The sequence below is a fragment of the Manis pentadactyla genome, chromosome 16 (genome assembly GCF_030020395.1).
Source record: "Manis pentadactyla isolate mManPen7 chromosome 16, mManPen7.hap1, whole genome shotgun sequence".
In the NCBI taxonomy this organism is placed as follows: Eukaryota; Metazoa; Chordata; class Mammalia; order Pholidota; family Manidae; genus Manis; species Manis pentadactyla.
The window spans coordinates 25840153-25860763 of NC_080034.1; the positions used below are offsets into that span (position 1 = coordinate 25840153).

A 20611-nucleotide genomic window follows, 5' to 3' on the forward strand; every position below is an offset into this window, starting at 1 on the left:
TAGAATCCTCCAGTGGCTTCCCATCTCCGGCTCCAAAGCAAGGTCTTCTCAGCACAGCCTGCAAGGGGCTGCATGTCCTGGCCTCCTTCCTGCCTCTGGACTCGTTTCTTCCCACCCTCGCATTCTCACCAGACATGCATCACAGAGGCCTCCATGCTGGTCCTCAAACATGCCAGCTCCTCCCATGGCTGGGCCTTTTTTCCTGTCAGTCTTTTACCTGGCAAGTCCTTCCACCAGATATCCACCTGGCTCTCACCCACTTCCTTCTTCCTCTGAGACACACTGCTGACATGCCTATCCTGACTGTATAAATAACAAATGCCTTCCACTACCATCACACTAGGCAGGTTTTAATAGACAGGTAAGAATACTCTGAAGGATATGTGTGCCTGATGGTGCAGAGGGGTGATGGCCCCTGGAGGGAACGGAACAGAGACCGAGCTGGGCACATTGCAGACAGACTTCACCCTCCCCACAGCTAAGCCAGGGGAAAACCGTGTTTATGTGGCCGGTACACTTGCTTTGTTTTCTCTTCATATTATGCACTTTCCAAGTCCTTTTTTAATACCCATACACTTCCTATATTTTTAATGTTTCACATTTAGTATTTGAGGTCATTGTACGTTGTAAGTGAAAAGACTATTAAGCTTCTGTTTGGAAGAAGGGAAAAAAGAATTCTAAGAAATGTAGAAAGTGGAGAAGGTGATAAGTGAACTGGTGGAAAGAGGGAATTAGAGAATTGTCTGCATTTATGGAACAAATCTTTTTGAGCATCTGCTATGTGAGAGACACAGTTGTCTTAAAGGTAGACAGTTAGGTAACTGTATAAAGAGACAAATAGCAGTAGTCTTTCCAAAAGACAAGCTTGCCTCAAACAATGTTTATCACCTTTTTTACTGTCCCTTCCTGGTACTAAATTAGGCTTTTGGAATCCGGTGGTGAACACTGATCTTTGACATCTTCCTACGAAGCTTCACTTTTGCTGGCTGCCTTTCCAGTTAAACATGGACAGGTGGTGGGATTGGTTAGAGGAGCAGGAAGGTGAAGGGGCCCCAGTTTCCTCCCCCAATGTGAAGAGATTCCTATGTCATGTGGGCATGTTGGGCAGGCCCCTCATACTAGTCTGGTGTCCTTGTCAGGACTGTAGACCCCGGGGGTGAAGCCACCATGCGAATACCGTGGTGCCCACCAGGGGGATTTCTGTCTATTAAAGTTATAAGGGTTTCCAGCTTCCCTTTTAGACAGGTTAAAGGTTGATGCACATCCTCCCTGACTTCCTTTCTAGCATTATCTGTGGAGTAAGGCAGCAGAGAGGCTTTAGGACCAAGAGGAGAGGTGGCCACCAGTTCTTAAAGGTGCATACACAGTGAGTGAGGCTCGCGGGCTTCTTCTACATGTTTCTGCCACCAGCTCAGCCTCTCCCTGTCCTTCCCCAGAAATCTTACTACCATGCAGATCCTATCCTCCATTAGCCTGGCCCCTGATCAGTTACTGGAAGAGTGAGAGATGAGGCACATTGGCCCCTTAGAATAACTTGTCCCAATCGCAGCAGGTCAGGAAGGTTTCAGTCTGTTTTTTTTTTCTCTAAGCTAGAATCTGGGTCAGCTCAGTCCTATAAACAACACATGGCACCAGAAGTGGGGGACTAATTTTGGATCATCCTTAACAATGACAATGTGCAGGAAGAGTGCCCAGCCTGTGTTGGTTTCTCAGTTGGGGCCCTTGGCTGAACAGGTGAAGGTAGGCAACTCCTTTAGAGAGGAGGTGAGGAGGCCACTGGCTTTAGTTTGCAATGCAGAAGTCTAATTAGCATTTCTCCTGTAGGAACCCAAAAGATACTACTGTGATTCTAAGCTCAGAAGGGAGGGAGGGAGAAAGAGAGGGAAGGAACATCTTAAATCCAACGATAAAAGAAGAAGGGAAGGATTTTAAAAGTGACCTGAAGCGGTTGGGTCAGTGACTTACTTTGAGATCAAGAGAGAATCGGTGAATTGCACTAGCAATGAATAGTAAGAAAGGGAGGGGACCTTCGTCTGGGAACACACCACCACTTGGATTTAACAACACAGTAGGAGACAATGAAAAGCTGAGATTCAGCAAGTCACTCAGTCGAGCAAGGGGTAATCAAAGGTGAGCAAAGCTCTGGGACTTCTCTAAGGAGATGGGAGTGGTGGAGAGAAATGTGGTAGGTCTGGGTAGAGGCTGCTGGTGTTACATTCCATTTGTCCTGCCAGCACCAGGGCTCAGGAGCCGAGTGCCAGCCATGGCAGGAAGAAGCAAGAACGCTCAACATAAGGGAGGAGATGTAAAAACGTCAACAAAGGGGTTCTCTTTGCCAAATGTTGTAAATAACAACACATGGACAGGCGATCAGAAAGGAGGGGCTGGGCAGCCCTCCCAGGGTTGAGCTGCTTGGAGGGTGTTGGTGGGCCTGTAGTCCTGTGGTTAAACAGTGATGGTATTTTTATCTAAGTTGGAAAATGGTGCCGAAAGAAGAGAGACTGGCAAGCAAGTCAGAAGCAGGGAACATGTATTAGAAATCCAAGTATATGGACTGAGAAAACTCAGGGAAAATCCTTATTCTTGCTGTTAGAGTGACGTCAAACCCTGGGCCTAACACGAAATATGCCTTTCTTGGAAAGTAAACAATTATCTCAGAGCAGGTAAGTAAAAGGTGCAACCAGGAGTAAGATTAACAAGTGTAAGCCAGTGGTCAACGCAAAGGCTGACATTCCCTGAGAGCTTATAGCTGCTGGCCTCTGGGCTAAATGCTTCATCAGGATGGTCTCATATGGACCTCTCAGTAGCCCTGATTTATAGCTCCAGAAACTGAAGCTCAGTGAGCAAAAGTAACCTGCTCAAAATCACCAAGTAAAATGATTGCAAAGGGAAGATTCACACCCACATCCCAGTGTCCAGCTGCCACCACCAGTCTTGTCCCCAAGATCAGCCAGAAACAGGTGGAAAGCTGGGATTTGAATCTGCATCTGACTTCAAAGGTCTTGTGTTTCTCACTGTGGAAGTACAACCTCTTCTGAAGAGCTGAAAGGCCAGAGTACCGATCAGAAAGGTGGGAAGTTTTGAATGGAGGGAGGATGTGTAACTCATTTAATCCATATATCCAACTATGAAGTTGGTACCATTGTGGCCCCTATAATGCATACACTGCCCAGAGATGTTCAGTAACTTGTCCAAGGCCACACAGCTAGAAAGTGGCAGTGCCAGGTTTCAGACCTGGCAAACCGATTCCAAGCCTGTAGTTTGTCTTATGCCTCTCTACATGTAAAAGGAGTGATGACTATAGGAGAGAGAAACAGTCCTATGTCATGTGAGAGACAATTACAGAATTGCTCTGTTGAAGAGTGTGGTCAATACTAGTAAAATAGTTACCCACTTATTGAGCACTCATGGTGTGCCCCAGTCATTGTTTTAAATGCCTTATTCATATTAGCTATTATATCCTCAAAACAACAACCTGAGGTATACACTCCTGTTACCCCTACTTTATGGGTGAGGCAACTGAATGCCGAAAAATTAAGTAGCCTACCCAAGGTCAGACAGCTAGTATGTTGGGGATTGGATAATCAGATCCAGCACTCTTTGAATTCCATTCAGTTTAAGAAATGTCAGAAGCTGCCTTCCAAGGGGAGGGTCTTATTTAGCAGTTACAGTGATTCTCCAGGTGGGGAAGATACCACCCCAGCCTTCCACACTGAGCAGAAGGTAAGAATAAAAAAAGGACAAGGACAGGAAGGGCAAATTAAGTGTCCTGAGAGGTGGGACGCACCTGGGATGGGGGTCAGCTTGGGGTCATCTCATCATGTGCAGGTGGGGGTGAGAGTGGGGTCCGAAGGCAGTGGCCCCAGAAGTGGCTTTCAGGGGGAGAGGAACGGGGCAGCTTAGAAGTGAGGGAAGCTTGAGTACGTTGGTCAGGGCCACACAGCTCTCTGTGAGTTTGTCGCAGGTAAGGCCCTTTGAACCAATCAAGCCCTCAGTGTTTGTTCGCTGCTGTGGGGGTCACTATCCTTATTGACAGAGCTGGTGCCGGGTGCCCAATGCTTCGCCTGGCTTGGCTTTGCCTCTTAGCTCTAATGAGAGAGTAGGTACATCTGGACAGGCAAACTGTCATCTTTCTTCTTGTGGTTGTCCTGGTTTGCTAGGCTGAAAGAGCTGCTTTTTTTTAAATTTGAAAGATCATAGGGAGTTATGGAGACTTCTGGTGTGGAAGTGACATGAACGTTTAGCTGTATTTGAGGGAAGAATGTAGCATACTATATACGCGACACTGAGATGGGCTATTCACGTCTCTTCTCTTCCTTACCCTCTTGCATTAACAAGACTGTACAGTGAAGCAGAACGTTGTCTGCTAATCTTATCTGAGGGATGCACACGGCCTCCTTGGTTTCTGATGAGCTCTGACCAGCTCTTCCCCCGTCTGCTCCAAGCAGCCTTCTAGTCTGGCCTCTCTTTCTTACTGGAAGGTCTGAATAACTCAGACCCTTCTCAGCTGGATTTGCCTCAGAGGGCGGGTGACTCCCACTCCCTGCTCCTTTTCCTTTTCTATTTCTTCTCCATACTCTCTGTTCCATCTGAAAGCAGAAGGTGAAAGGTGACAGGGTCCGTCTTACTTTGGCTACCACAGCAACCTTCACCTGCCTCTCTGCTCCCTTGTGAAGTGTCCTCCTCTGGGGAAATGTTATTTTGCATGCAGTTTGCTTGGCTATTGTAGAGGCTTGGGGCTTTCATTAAGCATCTTACAACAATAACAACAAATGGATGGTCTTCTGCCTCCATACCTGGCTTAGGAATACACGTTCCACAGTGGCACACACAAGCTGTCTGCCATTCTCATGGGCTCATTTGTGATCCTTCCCCCTCCTTTCATACCCTGTTTTAGACTTTCTAGATCAGAACACATATTCCACAATGGTGCACAGTCCAGTCATTCCTGCTTCACTTTTGTTCGTAAAGAAAACACAGTCAGACATGGTGAGCCTTTGACTACATTTGTTAGACAGACCCAGGTTTGAACTGTCAGTGTACAAACGATGCATGTTTAAATGTTTAGATCAAATTCTATTGAAATTAAGCTAAGACATGCTAGACTACTGATCAGTTATGAAGACTGTGCTTGATTTCTTCACTTGATCCCAGAGAAGCTCTCTTTGTCCTTTTTCATTGTGTGCTGTGCCCCAGTGGCTGGCCCATACACTCCACATCACAGCTCCCATGCCCTCTCTTTCCAGTTGCATTCAGCCAGTGGAAGGTGGCTGCAGACAGAGAAAGAATGCAAGGCTGGCTCTTTATTCCTCTGGCACCCTCTTTGTGATGCCACTGTGGAGTGGCTATACCTCTCCGTCCCTCCACCAAAGGTGTCTAGGGGGCCCTCCTTGTCTGGAAACCCTCCCCTCTTATCACTTCTTCAGGTCTGGGGATGTTTACAGCCCAAGGTTTTGCATTGTTTTATGTAGCTTCCCTATACCTTGCCCACACCTTTGTGAACCATTGCTTTATTAAACTCCTTTCAGTTGTCTGACTGAGCATGTATCTATTTCTTGCTGGGACTGATACACTGACCAAAGCTCTTCTCTTTTAGGTGAGTGTCCTAATATTATTGACTTTGTTTACGACATCTATAGGTCATTGTGGGTCATTACAGGTTTTCTAAGAACAACCTCCTCACCCTCATACACTTCATAAGAGTTGGTCTTCCCACTGATTCTCTTCTCTCGCAATAAGCCCGTTTGACAAACATTTGCTTGATGATGTCAATGAGGGTTGTGGGACTGGACTGTAAATGCCCTATCTCCTTGTTCCATCTGTCCCTGAGTAAATCTGAGGATCTTCCTTCCTTCTTAATTGTGTCCACTGGAAGAATGTACAGGATTTGCACATCCTCCTGAGAGAGAATGAGCATTAAAGCCCTTCAGGTGTAAGAACATTATTATGGATGAGTATGTAGTCCCATCACTGCTTAGAAGCCAGTGCAAAAGAGGATGGTGGAAACTCCTTGGTTTTTAATTTTTTTTCCAACTTGATAAAATGTCATAAGGAGTTATCCTTGGGGAATTGAATTAATTGAATTATTTTCCTGCAGGAGCTTAAGGTGAAACAGTGGCTTGGGAAGGTGTTCTGAAGGGAGCCATTAATGAGGAATGTGGATAATTTCCTTTGAAAACCATGCATTGAAAACTGCATGCTCCTGGTTCTTTCAAGACTGATCCCACATGATATCAAGAATAGCATGAGATTCACACAGCTCAGCAGGTGTGGAAATTCTGCAGATAAATTCAATAGGTTCCATTACATTTCAGAAAGAGCTCTAATGGGTTTCTATAGAGCACAGCCAAAGAATATCATGCCTCCTTTGTATTTCAGGATGGCTGGGATGCTTTGTTGTTACTAATATTACACTTCAAATCTCCCTGTAAGATGGGCAAAAATGAGCAAAAGTCCTGGCTTATCCCTAAGAGGGCTTCAATATTAAAATACCAAAAGGGAATCAAAAGGACCTTCCCCATTAGGCCAAACTGAAAATGATAGTTAAGGATATGATGTAATTATAGAATGATTTTTGTTATTCATAACATTTTTCTTCTTATAAGCTCAGATTGTCCCAGGTATCATTAGAGAATTACTTAATTTTCAAGTTGAAGAGATTTTAACACTGCAAAACTAACTTAAGGTCTCTGTTCTTTAAAATATTGAGCTGGATTCATTTAACCTTATATATAATTTATAAGGTTACTCAACTTACAGGCATTTCATTTTTACTGCTTAATTCAGACTATGTTGCATTCTGAGTTTTTATCATTAATGTTCAAGCTAACATTGCCATCTTTAAGTTTGTCCATCCAAACAAAAAAATCTCCCATAGTCTATTTACTTATTTTTCAATCAAAACTGAATGAATTTTTCATTAATCATTTCCATCCATACTATTTCCCTATTTGTCTTCCTAAGCTGCGATAACAAGGCACATCTTTTTTTCCTATTTGTTGCTCTTATTGCAAAAAGTTTTAGATTCCAATTAAAAAGCAGGGGAGTTGAATCTTTAACAGTCTTATGTCTAAGGAAATATAAACCCAAACTTCAGTTGCTTTTCCTAAGTCTTGCTCATTTTTCTCCCTTGTGGATCATTATTTGCTATTTAAAACCATTTTCATTTCCTAGTTGAGTAACCTGGAAGATAGAAAATACATGAAGGTCTATTGTAAGCATCAAATTAAAGGTTTCAACACTGGGGAAAGCTTTTGTTAAAGGCCTATAAGTTCCTCTCTCTTGAGCATCTTTAAGCTCAGAAATAAACAGATGTCTCTTTTCTTGTATATTTTCTTCCAAGCATGGAAAGATAAAAATCTCAAAGAGAGAAGAGGCCTTAAAGGAAATGCCAGTCAGTCATCTCCCTGGTCCTGGAACTCCGTCTGTGACATCCTAGTAGACTTAACACCTGCTCCATGGAGCTTGCTCATTGGCTGTCCCCTGTACAAGTTGCTCCCTAAGGCATGAGGCGACATTTCTGTTTTAACCTGAATTGTTGAAAGATCCACAGTGCCTTTTATTAAATTGAATTCTTTCTCCCTCGTTTGACTTCTCCTAAATACAAAAATTCTACTTCCTCTTTCAGAATTTGAAGGCAAATGTGATTTTGTTCGAAAATCACTTCCTTATTCTATGTCTTGCCATGACCCTGTTTGTTAGATGACTTTTGGCCCCTTGGTAAGATGGAATAGTCTCCTTAGAAAGAATTCCAGTTTTTCTATGGTGGGTCGTACTCAGAATTGGCTATGATGTTCTCTCCATGTCAAGATGAGATTATCAATTACCCACCCCTTCCAAGTTGGCATTAGCCTTTTTTGAAGTTTATAGGGGTGCTTTTATTTGATAGTGAAGCTTGGGTGAGCATCTCCAAGGATGTTTATGGTTTTATTTTTCTTGCCATAGTTATGTGCTTCCTATGGGCTTATTTATAATTTTCCCCTCCTTTTATATCCAGAATTATGTATGACTTTCTAGAACATAACTTCTAAGGGGAAAGGCATAGCTCCCCATTGTCATGAGATATACCCCATTCTTAAAAAGGTGCAATTTTTTAGGATTCTGCAATTTAGAAATGTGAATTTCATGCCTCTTAATAATGCTGTGACAATACTGAACCAACAGAATCAGGTGTCTCTTGGCAGGGGGGTCCCTGCCCCTGGAATTAATTGAACCGTATAAATGCTTGTTAGCAATGAAACTAGGGAGTTTTAGAAAGATTAATTCCTTGTGTAGAAGCCCAGTAATATCTGGATCATCCATGTTTATTGGGGGAGACAATTCATTCAGTTATTTATACAACAAACATTTATTTCATTGCTACTTCTTTGATGGTGAACTGGCATCTTTAAGTTTCAGGCAACTGATCTTCATAGTAGGAACCATACTGTCTTCATTTTAGGTCCTTTAATGTTTAATAATACATGTCATCAGCTTATCTAGGGATCTTGGGTCAAATCATTTTCACATTATAGCAAAGGAATGAAACAGTTGAAGTCTCTCTTCAGGCTTCTTCCTCCACAAAAATGCATCAAATTCAATCATTTATATTCTCATTGCCACCAACTTTACAACATTTAAATAAACTCTTATTTTGTTAGTGGTGGTTTTGGGGAGGGAGAGGGTCATTTATTTTTTAATTACTCTCTTTTGCCTTACAACTATCTTTTCCTCCTAATGGAGCATCCAACTACACTCCCTCCAAATATTCAAGTAGTATCTCTTTTCATTTCTCATTATAATGATATGGGCTTAATCCTCATGGTCATTCACTGGAAGTCTGAAACTTGTCTGCAGACTTGTAGTCGACAGCAACGCTTCTGTGGCAGCAAGGCCCTCTGCTGTTGACTTGCTCCTGTAGATAGTAATAAGTAGCTTTCATTCACACATTATTTTGGAGGCTTCAAAAGACATTCATGTGCTTCATCTCATTTGATGTTCATGGTAGACCTGTAAGTAGACAAAGCCATGGTGTCCCTCATTTTACTAACATGAAAACCCAGTCCCAAGGCCATGCAACTGAGAGAAGCACTTGAACCCAGGTGTCCCCCTTGGAGCTCTTCCCAGTGTTTCATAAAGATGTCTCTTCTCTGCATCTGAAGAAGTTTTGAGGTTATCCCATGGGAGGCTTTATATTTTAATAGTGGGTAGTGGTTTTCCTTTTCCAGATGCATGTGATGATGGAATTTATGCTTTCCAAATGTCAAACAGAAGAATGGTTAAATAAATCATGACAGATCCATAAACGGGGATATTGTGTGGCTATTAACATTAATGTTATCAAAGAGTGTATAATGATACAGGGAATTGCTCTTGATTATATCAATATTTTGAGAAAGAAGTGGGATATTAAACAGCAGGATCCCAGTTTTGTTTAAAAATTATACTTGTGAAAAAAGCACTGGAACTAAATATGCCAAAATGTTAGCAGAGTTTTCTCTGTATAGTAAGATTATGGTTTACTTTTAATTTTCTTTTTTTATCCTTCCTGAATTTTCCAGGTTAGTGAACTTGTATAATCAAAAACCATAAATGTTATTTTAATCCTATTCCACAGATTTTTTAATTTGTGCTAGAGGGTTCATGCTTTTATTTATAAAACTACATTTTATAAATCAAGCCTTAAATGAGCAGATTGTTTTCATTGCTAGTGTATGTATTTGAAATAGTGTATTATTAGTGTATATATTTTAAGTTGGCCATTATAACTCATTTGCTGGACTGCTATTTCCTGAGTGAGACTCTTTTTTTTTTTTTTTACATAATTCATTCATTCAGTTAAATATCATTTTGAGGGCTTTCTGTATGACCACAATGAAGGCACACTGGTCAGGATAGTGGAGCACCTGTCTGGTTGAAGATACAGATTAGTAAAGCAGTAATCGCACTGTAGGATGATCTGTGAGAGAACGCTATGCAGGGAGCTTAGGTTTTGCCACGGAAGGAGGCCATGTTCATGGGCCACGGGGAAGGTTGTAAAACCCTCCTGGAAGAGCTGCTTCTTGTGCTAAGGCAGCTCTCATCTTTTGCATAGCCAGCCTCAGATCTAGAAATAAGGACAGCATATGTAAATCTTATGCTATGCAGGCAACTCTTGCTTCTAAGTTATTTTACAATAGTTAAGCGTTTTAAAAGTAATTGAAAAAGGCAAACTAGTTTTTATGAGCTATGGGACCTCCTTTCTTTATTAAGGAGTTCTTTGAGTCTTCAGTAAGTCCTTTTCTTTCTGTTTAGTTTACTAAAGGTTAGTGGTAATACCAAAGCATAATGGTGCTGCTCTGAGATTACCACAGTGGTGCGTTTTTACAGGGTTTCACGTCCCACATCCTTTATGTGGTGGTTACTACGGACCCTGATCATGTCTTCCACTCTTGCTTTATTCTTTTGCCTCTTCCTTCTCGGCTTAGAGAGGCAGGTAGATTTTTTCCCCCGTGTTTTATAAGGATAAACTGAATCACAGAATGATCATTTGACATCTCTACATTCTGAGGTGAGTCAGTAATGGAACTGAAAGAGAACTCAGGGTTCTTTTGTTCAAAGTTCTGACTTCTAGAATATTTCTCCATATAAGAAGAACAGGTTGCTTGCCAAAAATGCATTCACCTTTAAAATCGTTACTGAAAGTAATGAGCTTAAAATAAAGTCTCATGAAGATAATCGATTGTTACAGTTTAGAACAGAAGTTTAAGGCTATTTGAGGATTAAAGTAAATCCTAGGTAAGGCTTAATATTTGGTCTCTCTAATTAATTTGTTCAGCAATAGATTTTAATTTCTTTTGGAAAAAGAATAATTGAAACATTTTCCAAACAATTTAAGAGCACTTTAGGTTCAGTCTTGATTAATTTAATAACTTTAAAATAAAAGGAACAGGATTAAAAATAAAATCAGTACTGACATTTAACATCCATATTTCATGTGACTGCCTGTGACTTCACTATGAAAAGGTTTTCCTATAATCCACTGATGAAAATGAAACTATCTTAATGCCTTTATAATTATTTTTGCTATTAAAATAATTAGTACTCTAATAATAATAAATGATGGTTATTATTCATTTTACACTAAAATATCTGAAATAGTAGTATAAATGAATATGAAGGAAAGTAAATTTATAAGTATTTCATTGAAGTTTTTTCTTCTAATTACTAATATTCATATTGTCTGGGTTAATTTTACAGAATAAAACAAAGTTTAAAATATGTACTATATGTATTTATGTATTTTGTTTAAAATAAGTACTTTGTTGACATAAATACTGAAGATGTATTAATTGGAGTTTCAAAAACTTTAAAATACAGGAATGGTTCTATTATATTTTATATAGAATAACATTCTATTTACCATAGTTGCAATGATCTGATTTTAGAGTTCTGACCTCAAATCCTTTAATATTTGGCTTCTGTCCCAACCAGGCCTAAGATTGTATATGTAATGCATTATTTACCTTGCCACCAAATACTGCTTATCAGGATTCCATCTGGGCTTTATTTCTAGGAAAAATAAAAACAAAATCATAGCCTCCTCAAAATGATACATTCTGACTTCAAAAGAGATAAATGCAGAAACCCATATTTTCCTGGTGAGGTAGAATTTGGGTCTCACTAAACTTCATGCAGACAGGGTGATGCTCCATGGTACCCACCTTTCCATCCTTTACTCTGAGGTTCTGCAGTGCTGGGACTGGAGAAAATGGAGCTTGCTGCAGATGACCCGGCAGCCACAGCGTGACTGTCAGTCCATCTAACTTGTATACACATGGACAAATTATATCACCTCTGGGCTTCTAGTTACTGAGAATTGAACAGAATAGTATGATAGGCATGAAAATGGATTCAAAAGAAAAATTTAGATACTGTCCCTGAAGTATGTGGGGACCCTAACAAAATCTACTGAAATGGGTATCCGTTGTCAAAGACTGGAAAAAGCTCTCCAACAGGGTGCTGCATGTAAGGGGTGAAGAAATAATAGAATGATTGAACTCAGCTAGATGAGATTAATACTAGACAGCTTCTTCAGGGCGACCATGAGGGAGGGTAATTTATATACCATGGAGAGGCCAAGATGGTACTGAGTTTTCAAAATCTAGGGCTTACAGATTACTTCAGAGCAATCCTCCCAGGCAGCGGCAGGAGGGGTGTGTGAGTGTGTGTGTGTGTGTGTGTGTGTGTGTGTGTGTGTGTGTGTTCCCCTAATGATGTAGATTGTGCTTCCCTAAATATAAACTTGAACTAATTTTGATCTGCTTCGAATCTGTGGCATAGAAGGTGTGAGTTCTGGTGCTGAGCTCCCCAGGTTTGAAGCATGGTTCTGCCATTTTGCCTTTGACCCTTGCGAGAGTTACTTCCTTTGTTCCTCGGTTTTCTTATCTGTAAAATGGGGATAATGTAGCTACCAATCTCATGGACAATTGTGGAGATTAAATGGGTCAGTTCATGTATGTAAAGAATCGAGTTCTGCTCTCACACATGTCCATCTTTCTGTTCTCAGGAATGAGGGGAGAATCTTACTTCATTGGAATGAGGAGCCCAGGGCAGCAGGGGCACATCCCAGAAGATGGAGGACTTTTCTTGCTCTGCTGCATAGACAGAGACTGGGCTATAACTCAGTGCCTCACGGAGGAAGCTTTTCAAGCAATCACTGACTTCAACGACCTCCCCAACTCATTGTTTGCATGCAACGTTCACCAGTCAGTGTTTGAAGGAGAAGAGAGCAAGGTAATATGCCTTTTCTGTTCTTGAAACATGAGGACAGGTGGCATTATCCCCAAATATTCTCCTGGCTCATTTGTGGTTGATTTTTTGAAGCTTTTGAAAATATTGAGTTGGCTCTATTCTTGGCATGCATAGCAGGAAGAGAAAAGCCTGTGATATTATCAGCTAACTTCGGAGGTACTCGTGGCAACGTTGTAGACGAGACTTTGTTGAACGAAATCTCATCATCTGAGACTTATAAATCTATCTCACAAAACAAGCGGTGTTAGGAATAGTGATTTTAGGGGATACCCCTTGGGCTGGGGAGATGTGAAAAAAAAATGTTTTACTTTCCCCTAGTCCTGAAACATAATTTGCCTTTCTCAAGCAGCACAAACTCTCTTTTATCCCAACCCTCTTGGAGTTTGATGAATGTTCTAAAAATAGCTGGAGCTTGTGTAGAAGGAGTTATTAGAAAGGTATCTTGGTTGGCCATCTGAGCCTTGCTTTGCTCACTGATACCACTGTGGGTGGAATTGTTAGATATGTGTGTTAAGAATTTGAATGAAAGTGTTGCCTCCTTGATTTGAAATGATTGGGAATGAGGTTGTCTGTATACAAGCATTTTCCAGAAAATGAAGCTTCCCATTTTAAGAGACACACTTGCTTTAGTGTAAGTATTCTCGGAAATCAAAATAAATATTCCTTTGGAGATCTTAAAGTTCATTTCAGATTTCTCTGACCTTTTAGGTTGGGTGTCTGAACAGATCAGACCTTCCCTTGTGGATGTAGATTTCTAATTGTAAATATCCATTTTTATACTATGTTGTAAAACATGGGCAACATTTTTTGAAGGAAGGGCCTTTTTTCTAAACTAAAGTAGGTGACTCTGTGTGAGAAAAGTGTAAGATTTATGATGGCTGTTTCACAAACTTGGGCTGTTTTTGCCAATTGCTGAAGTCCAAATTGTGTTGTCTGAAAATGATCACTGGGTCTTTTTTCTGGAATTCATTGATTTTGTAGATAATTCTAATAGCCCAGAGGATTAGGAATTATTTCAAGACATTTAAGGATAGGTTTGTCATGATATTTTGGAGTTGGAACAATTGAAATGATGGGCTAGCAGTAACTTGAAATCCAAGGACTTGTATGTGACTAGAACCTTCAGTGCTATAATCACCAGGCTATTTGATGTAGGAAAATGGTACCTAATCTCTTTGAAAAGAACTGGGAATTTTGCTCTTGGATCATAACCAAGTTATAACATACATTGTAATTTACTCAGAACAATTAATTTCCCCTGAAATCTACCTGATGTTAGCAATATAATAAGGTTCCACGCTTTCTCATTCTATCATTTATTTATCTAAATTAATCAACAATTCGAAGGATTTTCCTTAGAGGTTTAATGAAGATTTTGTTTCTATCCTGATTAAACATTTCCCAGTAGATTGAAATAATAAGACCTAGGAAAGAGCTAATCTCATTCAGGAGTGCTGATCAAGAATGACTGACCAACTGAACCAGAACTGGTTATGTAGAAAGATAGAGGCTTGGAGAGAGTTTTTGGAAATTTGCTCACATCTGTTTTGATATTCTGCTCTGTGATGGAATAATGGATCACAAAATATTCTCATTGGATTCATATACAAAGTTAGTACATTGCAGCTTGACAAGTAGTATTGCCTTTAAAATGACCTTGATAAAATTTTGCAGTGAAATCACTAAGATGCAGTTCAATGAAACCAGTTTCAAATTATTTAGATCACATTTTTATAGCCAAGGAGGTGAATTTTATAATGTCTCCATATGACCAATATTTACATAATTAGACTTATTAAATCAGGCAGAAAGTCTTCCACCATGGTCTGATTTTAGTGCCCCCATTTGAAGAGAGTCTCTAAGATATAAAATAACCTGATCTAGATGCAATTTTTGTTTAATTACAAGTACACAGTTTAAGGGTGACAAAGCAAGATGATCACATACCAAATGGGTTGACAATAACCAGGAGGTGTGATCATGGGACTTTAGGGAAAAAAAAGTGTTTGGGGAGTGTCCTGGCTCCTCATTTTCGCTGCCCCTTTTTCCTTCAAGTTTAGAACCTTTATCGTCTTCCCTTTACCCACATTGGTTTTCACTAAACAAAACTCACTTGTGGAGTATGCCATTCTCCTGATAGTCTTTCCACAGCATTAAAGTTCATGAATCTGAGCTATGAACCTGATGATTATTATCTTTCCCAAAGGGTAAACATTTTAAGCACTACACTAAGTTGGCAGGGAGCTATTTTAGGTAGAGGTTGGAGAAGCAAGAAGCATTGCCAGCATTCCTATATTTGCCATAAGCAAGGTTGGCTATGGGGGTTTTCTAAAATATTTGGCCTTGGGACAGTACATTCAACAGCCTGGAGTTATATCAGGGAGAAAGGACTTCAGAAATGATGCTTAGTATTTAATTCAGAGGTTCCAGAGAAGTAGGTAGGAACATGTAATTTGTTTTGGCAGAGTCCTTTCTTCTTTGGCATAATCTACTTTCAATTCATTGTGTTTTGCTACTAATGGATATGCTAAATGCATGTTTCTTGCAATTATTATAAAGCATACATTTTAGTTTTCTTAGCTGGGAAGGGATTAAAGCTTTTGTATACTGACTATTGTGAGTCCTGTACCAGTCTCTTCTCTGTTTTCCCAGCTTTCCAAGACACTTTTCCTAAGCCCTTTTCTTTTTTGAGGGTATTTGAAAGGTACTGAATTGGACTGCTCTTCCTATAGGTGACGCCACAGGAGAGGATCTTCTGGTTATGCTTGTTTCTGCTTATCAAAGTGATAAATATTCTGATAGTCTCATATCTACTATCTTATTTAGATCCTCAGTTCTGACACCTGAACAACATCTTTTAAACAGCTTTGTGAGGGTCATGATGTTCACTCCGGTTTTCTGTTAGGCAGAATTCTGTGAGATCATATTTTGGTTTGATGCTTTTGCAAAGAGTGAGCACATCCTTTAGTGTGGCTTGTTGTGGTCCAGATGGTTGAGATTTGTTTACATAACACAAAGGAGAACTGGGGCTGGTGGGAAATTGGCATCTGAAACCAATAAATGCAGATTGCCATTTGTGTGCAACAGCTTGAAGCATAAATATTTTTGTATAAAACCTATTTAGAACTGGGATCTTCACAGCATGTTGCACCCAAAAGTTACCAGGGCTCATTTCCCTTTGGCATGCTACCCTGGGTTTGCCTTTCTGGATCCAGCTGGGTTTGTCTTGAGACAGGTAAGGTTGGATGGGCATCCTGTGGGCTGTCCTGTGTCTGTGCTAAAGATAGATAAGGGTCTGCTTGATGGGACATTGGCACTCACTAGTAGCTAAAGGAGAATGTGAAACAACCTCCATCAAATGTTCAGACAAATTCAGTGCAATAAAGAGGAGCCTGGAAGGTGACTTGATAATGGCCTCCAAAAATTATGAATTCATTCAATTTAATAATAATAATAATAGTAGCATTTATATATGTGTGTATACACATACATACATACATACATACATACATATATGTATGTAGCAAGGTGCCAGGTGCTCTTCCAAATACTTTATAGACATTAAGCCCTTTAATCATCATGATAATCCAATGAGGGTGGTATCTTTCTGCCTTTCTACCTCTTGGGCACATATCAAGACCCTTCTGGTTACCTCTGCCAATGTGTAAGAAGTGACCTGTATCACTTCCAAGACAAGCATTTAATTACCAGTGTTTGACCCTAAAGAATGTTCTTTCATTCTGCTGGGACAACTGGCATGATACCAGGTAGTGCCTTCTCAGGTAGCTTGGGTTGTGGAGTGAGGACAGTACTGACACAGAGCAGACTCCTAGTCAGCCTATGAAGAACATGTAACATGACAAGAAAAATAAAAGACCTTGTTGCTTTAGGCCACTGGGATTTGGGGGTTTGCTCTTCGAGTGTAACTTCATCTACTTAGGTTGTACAGTAAGTACAAGGCTTCTTGACTTTTATTTCAAGTTCATTATCCACTATATCTCATCATCTCTAAATCCTACCATAGAATTTAGGCTTTAGAAAGCAGGAAAGCAGGTTTTAGAAATAAAGTTAGCTATCCATCAGCGTGAACATTCAAATAAAAGAGTGTAAGGTAGAGGAATGCAAGTGATTCAATAGCAAGACTCAAGCTAAATGTAAATGCAGAGTCCAAGTCAGTCTCATAGTTATGCTATGATACTCATACGAATAAACTCATTTTGTATGTCAATTTATATTAGGTGATGTTTACTTTTTAGAAGTGACTGACATATTTAGTAAGCCAAGTGAGAAAAAAAATTAGAAGTGTCTTAAGCACATTTATTTTTATAACTACCACTAAAGAAGAAAAGGGAAAGATAAGAAAAAAAAAAGAAAGAAAAAGCAACAATGGAAGCTGAACTCAGAGGCTTTGGAAGACCATAGAAACCATGAAATGGAATGATTTAAGGTTGTCAAAAATACCACACTGAGGATGTGTAACAAAAAAAGAACAAGAAGATGATAATTTAGTGTTGTTTGTGTCACTGAATGTAAGTTGAAAAAATAAAAATGAAATAAACTTTGGTAACCTGAGGGTGGGAAGATCATAACAGCGTTTATTTTAAATATTAAAGCAGATATTAAATATTAAATTAGATGCCAAATATTCAAGGACTACTTAGGAGTTTCACACTGTTTCTCTTATGCTGTTCATCCTTTATAGGTGGAAGTGACATTTACAGAATACATTTAAGGTTTGTTGCCTAAAAGAACGTTTAAATTGTAAAAAGGCATTGCATACCATTGCAGTCAGTGAGTTAGACCTATTTTCTCTTTTCTCTGGACAGTGACTGCAAACTGTAATTAGTCACCGCTAATCACTTGGGGGCACCTGCCAGATGAGAAGCCCAGCATGGGACAGATTTGAAAGCTGCTGTAAGACATTCCCTGGAACCTCAACCTTTCTTAAAGTGACTAAAATATTCCAGTGGCATATTTAGTGTCTTGCTTCTCCACAGCACTGAGTGACCCCCTGGGGCTCAAGAGCCTGACAAGCCACTCTAAATGCCCCACTTAACTACCTGAAAATAATTGAGGCAGTGGAAAGAATTAAGGCTGACACATATGGAGTTCAGAGTGTTTGGTTTCCGTGCCAAATTGAGAGTGAGCATATATTCTTGATGGCACCTGGGGAAAAACGGCTGCCATGCTCCAATTAGTCTGAGATGATATTGAAGAGGGACATGAAGCCTTTTTGCCTTCCTGGAAAAATGAAGGTACTTGGAAACCACTTTATATGGCTTCCATCAGAGCTGCTGCTAGCCAGCACAGTGACTCTGTGTTATTAGAAGGTGCCCCCAAGGGCAGAAGCAATCCCAGGACCTACTGCCTGGGGGAAGACAGGGAATCGGAAAAATGGTGTCCTTTCCTCTGAGCTGAAGGGGTGGATGAAGCCTGAGCCGTTGTGGGTGGCTTGACAAGTGGAGGGCAGTCTGGATTTCATCTTCCACTTACTTCCTAGGCGAGAAGCCCTTGAAGTGCCCAAAAGGCACACATCACCGTGGTCCCAGGCACAGTAAGATAATTTTCAGTTATTTCAGATTTAAAAGCACATATAAATTCAAGTAAAGCTATTGGGTTCTATTGCCAAAGAATATTCCTTTTCAGAGGTGGATCCCAGGGGAAGGATGAGGGTAGAATAAGCCTTATTATTATTATTATTATTTGCTTTCACCAGCAGTAGATGCCATGGGTATCACCCTTTCGTGACTTCCTTGATTCTGTTCTCAGTCAATAGTCCTGAAATTCTTGGCCGACTCGGAGATAATCAGAGAAAGACAGAGAGGTTGGACGTGAACTTTAAAACTCCACCCAGGTATCCTTCCCAGCAGGCCTGACATTTAGCTCAGTGGATGAGATCAGTGTGATATCGATAAGCTGAGTGCCAATTCCATTAACATCACGTGGTGTTTACTCTGTGTGGGTGGGCTTATAGCGTGCTTATGTTTCATCGTTATCTACTCATTCATAATTTTATGTATACAGTGTTCTGCTGTGCTCTCCTCACTTTTAAGCAGAAAGGATATATAGAAACAGAACATGTGTACTTAATTTTTTAAAGTTTGATCAGCTTCTGGTAATGTTCTGGTAATGTTATATTTTGCTGGGAATGTCATATGGTACAGAATAATCATCATTTTAAACATAAACACCATAATCCCTATCAGTGCTTTGAGGGAGAAACTCACTGATCAGTTATATGACATGGATAAGATTTTTCATCAAATGTGTTCAACTATCTTATCTTGGACTTTGTTCAAACCCTATACCCCCCCAAATTTGTAGCTATTATTAACTCCCAATTATTTAGAATATTATTTATGCATAGAGTACACTGTCTTCTATGATGATCCAGTCTTACATTCCAGCTGGATGATTGATTATAAGTATCTTAGGGCTGTAGAGCAAGCTCATCATTCTTTTGTATCCTGTAATGGACACAGACAGGCCCTAGACAGAACATGAGCACTTACAGAAGAGCCCAGTGAGAGGGCTTTGGATTCAAAAGCACTTGGGTCCAAACCCTGCCTCAGCTGCACACTAGTTATGTAATCTTGGCCAACTTCTCTTCTCTAAACCTCAGTCCCCTCTTTTATAAAATGGGGTTAGCCCTACCTTCTTTATAGGTTTGTTATATGATTAAATGATGTGAACTGAGTAGAGGAGTTGAGATGATACTAGGTCTTGGTAAGCAATTGGTTTCCTTCCTCAATCTCCTTTGCTCCCTCTCTACCACCCAAGCCTGTGATTATCTGTCTCTGGTTCAAGGAAGGAAAGAACTCTTCTCAAAACATGTAGGCCTAGATGGCATGTGTTCTATGAAGTTGGAAGAAAGGCCTAATTTTGTTGGGTCTTTGTAGAATCCTATCAAATTTGTGCTCTTATTCCATAGCCTTGGTTTTCAAGAAAGTTTGATTTCAGTCTTTGCCCCATGAAAACTCTTTCTGCATTTGGTGAATACATGTTGTTCACTGTTCTCTATGTAAGATTCTTGTGATGTTTATTTTAGAACATAGTGCCAAGAAAACTTTGTTTACCCTGGGGACCTGGGGTGTTTTTCTCACTAGAAAAATTGTGTAACTTACATGTTTCTCTTTTTCCTTGGTTTCCAGGAAGCTCAAATTAAAAATTAATATCTAGTCATCGCCACTCTTTTGTTATTAGTCTTGATATTTTGTTTCCTTTATATTAACCTAATTGTGTATAGATGTAATATAAGAAAGTTTTCTGAAGATCTGATCAAACTTTGGTCATATTTTTATGAGAACTTTAATAATTATCTTTCAACATATAAGGGGGCTGGCCAGAAACCACTAAGGGTGTATTTTGCAGATGTTTTAAATTCCTTTGTGAATAGAAAAATATAACCTAAATTAGTAGATTACATATTTTAGGAATAACATAGGCACTTTTTTTTTTTTGCTGGAACTCACATTGTTTGGAAGAATAGTTTTTAAACATCTTCAAGGAAAAAAATGTAGCTTGGCAATCACAGTTAACATCTTCCACAACACCTGTGGCCTGCATGTTTTTAGAAAAGCACCTGGTTACATAACTGTACCTTAAGTTTGACTCTTAAATCTGATTGTTATTCTAATATTAATTGGTTAGAAAATGTACACATATAAACCACTTGAAGATAAGTCTATTTAAGTCTGTTCTTATAATAAACCTATAAATGAACCCTAAAAGCCTCGAGCCAAATATTTCATGGGTCGTTGCTGCAGTTTTAATGTATGACACTTGAGATTTTTATTCTTTCCCTCAAATAGATTATTTTTGTCCTTGGTATCATGTTTCC

The 20611-nt window shown here is 39.8% G+C and overlaps 1 protein-coding gene across 3 annotated transcripts in view; it reads left to right on the top strand.

Moving 5' to 3' along the window:
- The window catches only part of RCAN2 (regulator of calcineurin 2), a 237206-nt gene that overhangs the window by 20947 nt on the left and 195648 nt on the right, over positions 1–20611 (top strand). For all 3 annotated transcript variants that reach the window (XM_036927411.2, XM_036927410.2, XM_057494096.1), the window contains exon 2: positions 12527–12753. In XM_036927411.2, the coding sequence (XP_036783306.2) occupies positions 12529–12753 (225 nt within the window). In that variant the 5' untranslated portion in view covers positions 12527–12528. The remainder of the gene's footprint in view (positions 1–12526; positions 12754–20611) is intronic.